The following is a 5708-nucleotide window of genomic DNA, read 5'->3' as shown; positions in this document are numbered from 1 at the left end:
CGGTGAGAAGAGCCGCCGGGGATCGGCCGCCCTCGAGCCCGCCCCTCGTCGCCGCCCGGGATCACCCTCCACACGAGCCGCTGGTCAGTGTTTGTTTTGTGCTTTGTGTCGAGTGTTATGCCTGGTTGATTGACGCGGCGTGCGATTCTTAACCATGTAGATGGAATTGAGGTCGTGCGAGAACTTCTTGCTCTCTGATTCGTCTGATTCAGACGACTCGAATGTTGAGACGATGCTTGCGACCTTTCGGCAGCACACATTAGTGATGGCACTTGCCGTGAAGGAGTACGAAGATGAGAACCGGAAGAGGCGGCGAGGATCGACCGTCGGGCATCTTTGCATTCCTCAGAATTGCCATCTCGGGAACGAGATGTTGATGCAAGACTACTTCGCAGAGAATCCAACATATCCACCGCACCTCTTCCGGAGAAGGTACCGAATGCGCCGATCCCTCTTTGTGAAAATTTTTCAAGCTTGCGAGGCAAATTGTCGATATTTTACTCAAAGAAGAAATGTTGCGGGCTTAAAGGGATTTAGTGCATATCAAAAAATCTCCGCAGCTATGCGGGTGATTGCATATGGCGAGTGATTGCATTATTTAGTTTCCTTCGGTGCTTTGAATAATTATTTGTAATATGGATGATTGTTGTATTCTCTAGGTATTGAATAATTATTTAGTTTGCTTCTAGGATTTGAATAATTATTTTGTAGTGTGGATGTTTGTTTTATTTTTGTGGTGTGGTATTGATATTTATGGACCGGCGGGATGCGAGATGCAGCGGCGCAAGAGCAGACCCCGCAAAGCCGACCCGTAAAAAAGTATATTCCGTGAATATCCTTTTATACGGGTCCGTTTGGGGGTCTGCCTCTGCGGTCGTCCGTGCCGGCCCGCAAAGCCGTTTTTCCGTGAACTGCAAACGTGTTTTGCAGGCCGGCGGGATGCGGGCCAGGGTCTGCTAGAGATGCTCTAAGTCTTCGTCCTCCATGCCTCCCGAAGAGGTGAGAGCCCCTCCGAGATTGGATCTCTCTTGTCTCTATTTATCTATTTTTGGGTACTGTATCTGTGGCTGAGCACCGTTTCTTAAAATTCCGAAGATTCGTAATTCTGATTGGGCTTAAACTTTTAGGGATTTTTTTCCATTAAATTAGCTTTCTTCTGGCGAAAGAAGGGCTCCAACCAACCTCCACAACCCCCACGCAGATGTGCCCTAGGCCACGCCTATAGGCCGCGTGGTTCCCTCGGACACCGCCTTAGGATGATTGCTTCGCCGAAAAATCTGATATATTCCATCAAAATTTCACACACACAAAATGAACTAATTCCAGCTCTGTGAGTTTTTGACTTAAATTCCAAAAAAGACAATAGAAAATAGGAACTGGATTAATAGGTTAGTTCAAATAAATATTGTGCCAAAAAGATAAATAAATGGTATAAATAGATATAAATAAGGCATGAATACTTCATAAATTACAGATACGTTTGACACATATCACTCTTGCAGAATCCTCCTTACATTTTACAACAAAATATTGATTCTATATGAGGGCGTCAAGCCAAGTTTCATGTTTTTCAGACTTCATTATATTTTCAGGAATTAAAATAGCAACAATTTCCATGTTCGGAGATGTGTCTTGGCACCCTGATGTGGAATTCCATTGCTTTCTTGGATAATTCCTCAATTATACTAAAGATTACAACTAGGATTTTCAACCCAGTGTTTCAAAACAAAATCATGCAATTGCAACTGCAATTTCAAACCAAAATCATGCAACTGCCATTCAAATTTGACTTGTATGCACTAAATATCTAGAAATGAAGGTAATGATTTAAATGTAGCAAACAGGCCCTGAAAATTGCTAAGTTTGACATTTATAATGTAATGGTCTATCTTGGGTGTAGAAAAATTAGAAGCTCAACTGATGAGGAAACCGCAACTTTTCCTTAAAATCCGACTCGTTCCCCTTCGGAACCTAGATTCTACCTCGGAGATGGTCCGGTTTCTAAGCAATGTACATAACGACTTTTGCAAAACCTTCTCAAGTTTTTACTGCAACATATTTATACCATATGAGGGTGCAATGCTAAGTTTCATGTTTTTTAGAATTTTTGAACATTTAATTAAATTACGTAAAACCAATCAGCTTCATTTTCGTGTTCAAGTCTAGGCACCCATATATTTTGTTTTTTTTTCTTTTCTAGGATAAGGCCTAAACATGGAGTAAAGAATACAAATAGGATTCCTCGCAGAAAAAGTACGCAAATAGGAATTTGCAGCTCATTTTTTTTCCTTTTTCATGCACTTGCAACTCAGATTTGAATTGTATGCATGAAATGCCTAAAAATGCACTAAATGACTACAAAAGGAAATAGTGACGGGGAAAGAAAATAAAAGAGAGAAAACAAATAATGTAAAAGGAATAGAGCATAAATGCAAAAAGAAAATGAAACAAAAAAAGTGAGGAGAAAAGGGGGGAAATCTGTTTGCCCGGTGCCACATGGGAAAAACTCGGCAAAGCATGTGTTTGTGGAGTGTCACATGGCGGGAACTCGGCAAACATGTGATTTGCCAAGTGGCGTCCTTTTGCTAGTGTTTTCTTCATGGGACTTGACTGGTCGTGTTTGCCTAGTATCCGAAGAAATGTACTCGGCAAACAACCCGTGACTAGGAAAAGTTCAATAGTGAATTTAGTATATATAAAAAAATCCAACCATGACCATCGACAAAAGAAAGCTGGACATGGTTAGCAAAACTGTACGTGAGAGTACCTACTTTCTTGCAAACATACTAGTATTTGCAATGTCTCCAATCAGGTCTTGAGGTTATAACGTGGGGCCTGATCTTAGGGCATGACGATGGTCTGACTTTGTCTGCGACCAACAACTTGACTTGTGCACCCCCAAATGATTAGCGGATGCTCTGCGATCACCGCCAAGGTGTGATTTTATATATAGTCGTATGTACGCGCGTAAACCGGCCGGTGCCTGTATTCCTCCATGATTCCCTCCGTAGCCATGTTACCTTGGAGCCCTAAACACGCCATACGCGTAGCCGTCTCGTCGGATGCAACTGCAAGTCTGCAACTCGTCGTTCCCACCTCATTTTGCCCATTGGCCTGCCTATAAATGCCCTGGCAATGACATCCCGTCCAGCCATCACAAGATCACAACACAAACAAACAAACAAACAAAAAGGAGTAGTACGACTGTCTAGTGCCAATATGGCTGGCGTCTCCACCAACGACATTGCCATTGTGCTTGTGGCACTTCTCTCCGTGCTCGTCACGTCCGTCTGTTCTGCGGCCAACTACGACACCTCCGCCGCTAGATCCTACAACTCCGGCTGGCTCCCCGCGAAGGCCACCTGGTACGGTGCGCCCACCGGCGCCGGACCCAACGACAACGGTACGCCCATATATACAAATTTGCATGCATCACGTTCGCAGTGCCAACTTACATAGTAATAATGCTGTTCTCCTCCATTTGGATTTGCAGGCGGTGCTTGCGGCTTCAAGAACGTCAACCAGTACCCTTTCTCCTCCATGACGTCCTGCGGCAACGAGCCTCTGTTCGACGGTGGCGCAGGCTGCGGCAGCTGCTATGAGGTACGTACTATACTGCATTACTTATCTGACACCCGACAGTGTCAGTTAAATTAGTTGGTCAAATCCAAACCTACCACGTGCATGCAAAGTATGCATCGTTGACCTGTACGTGTTTCATCCAGATCCGATGTGTCGCCGCCAACAACCCTTCCTGCTCCGGCCAGCCGAGGAGGGTGGTCATCACCGACATGAACTACTACCCCGTGGCCAGGTACCACTTCGACCTCAGTGGCACGGCGTTCGGGGCCATGGCCAAGAACGGCCTCAACGACAAGCTCCGCCACGCCGGCATCATCGACATGCAGTTCAGGAGGGTGCGATGCAACTTCCCGGGCATGAAGGTCACCTTCCACGTCCAGCGTGGCTCCAACCCCAACTACCTCGCGGTGCTCGTGGAGTACGCCAACGTCGACGGCACCGTGGTCCGCATGGAGCTGATGCAGACCAGGAACGGCCGCCCCACGGGGTCCTGGGAGCCGATGCGCCGCTCCTGGGGATCCATCTGGCGGATGGACACCAGCCGCCCGCTGCAGGGGCCCTTCTCCATGCGCATCACCAGCGACTCCGGGAAGACGCTGGTGGCCAACAATGTCATCCCGGCCTACTGGCGGCCGGACAAAGCCTACGGGTCCAACGTCCAGTTCTATTGATTTTGGCTCAATCAATTAGGTGCTTCTCCGATGGATTCCGGTCGAATTGGTGCTCCCGGATTTCTCTTCTCACCAAACGCTACCTATTGTTCATTGTGAGTGATAAGAACTTGTATAATGCAAAGTCTTTAGCAAGGTATATTTGTAAAAAAGGAACCAGTGATTTCTTAAGCATCAGTGTTTATTTGTATTGTAGCACATAAGCTTACTTAGACACCACTGTTATCCGAAAAAGAATCGGGCTTAAGGAAAACCAGTTTGTATTTGCAAGCTCCTCTACATGTGGTCCAGATATTGCTAGCTAACTGGATGATCAACATTGTCTCGCCAATGCATGTTGCCGGGCTCTTTTCTAGCTCACTACCCCGTGGATTAGAGCTGCGCAAGACCGAGTAGTATGTCGGTTTTCTACCTTTGTTTCTATTTTTTTTTCTCTTTTTGTTTTTTATTTATTTTTATTTCTTTTCTAAAATTACATGAATACTATTTTTAAATCCTTATTTATGAAAATAACACACACATTTTATGCATTCAATTAAACATGGCGAAAACAATTTAATTATGTCTTTTTGCATAGAACACCAGGATATCACCAAACTTCACAAGTGAGTAGAACACTTGACCATTTTTTCTAAGAAAAAAACAGAAATATTTGTATTTGCAAAAAATTTAGTTTTCCTATTCATTCGGGTGTATGTGGATCCATGTTCACCGATCTATTCCGTTATGTTTCATTGACGCCGGTCTTCTCAAAAAATTACTCACGCGATCGGTGCCCTTGCATTCCCCAACAAAGCAGTTAGCATGTCGTCGAGAACAGGGGCGGAGCCAGGATTCAGGCATAGGGGCGGCCAAACGATGGTCAAGCGAGAAAATATTTTTTCCCGCGCGAACTATCCAATAGTTATATATCCAAGTATATTTTGCATTTAATTTGTCTAGACAGACTTCTTTTCAGCTGGATCGTGTCTAGCTATAGTTTTTTTTGCAGGTTGTCTAGCTATAGTTAGTATTGTTGATAGTTCCACGTATGCGCCGAGTAGACCAAGTGATAATCAAACTACTCTGAAACATGACATGAAATGTCTTGCTACAAAACATTGTCATATGAAAAGAACAATCATTGTATAGCCAAATGGCTGGCTTCTAGCTTGTATTTATACATATTTAAATGGCAAATCCCCACAAAAATAATATTTGAATGTCAAATCATCACTAATGGTATTAGAACTTTTTTTGTTGTATTAGGCAAAAGTATTCAAAATTGCCAGAACACATACCTAGAGAAATAAATCTAGCCTCTGCTCATCCCCTTTGTCTCTAGGTAGAAGTAGATTGGCTGGTCGTTGTTGGCATACTCTAGGCAACCGTCACTGCTCACCGATTTTTCAGATCCAAGCTAGAATGATTGCGGGTGCGTATGCCCTAGTATGGTGATGCATCACAAATCACATA

General features: G+C 44.2%; 1 protein-coding gene across 1 annotated transcript; it reads left to right on the top strand.

Annotated features, from left to right (window-relative positions):
- Positions 1 to 3169: 3169 nt before the first annotated feature.
- LOC119318828 (expansin-B2-like) lies at positions 3170 to 4424 on the top strand. Its single transcript, XM_037593406.1, has 3 exons — positions 3170 to 3403; positions 3494 to 3603; positions 3726 to 4424. Exons 1-3 carry the CDS (start codon positions 3220 to 3222, stop codon positions 4251 to 4253), a joined length of 822 nt encoding a protein of 273 aa, XP_037449303.1. The 5' UTR covers positions 3170 to 3219; the 3' UTR covers positions 4254 to 4424.
- The last annotated feature ends 1284 nt before the right edge of the window (positions 4425 to 5708 follow it).

Source organism: Triticum dicoccoides, chromosome 6A, assembly GCF_002162155.2.
Source record: "Triticum dicoccoides isolate Atlit2015 ecotype Zavitan chromosome 6A, WEW_v2.0, whole genome shotgun sequence".
Classification (NCBI taxonomy): domain Eukaryota; kingdom Viridiplantae; phylum Streptophyta; class Magnoliopsida; order Poales; family Poaceae; genus Triticum; species Triticum dicoccoides.
This window is presented reverse-complemented; position numbering and strand designations above follow the sequence as displayed.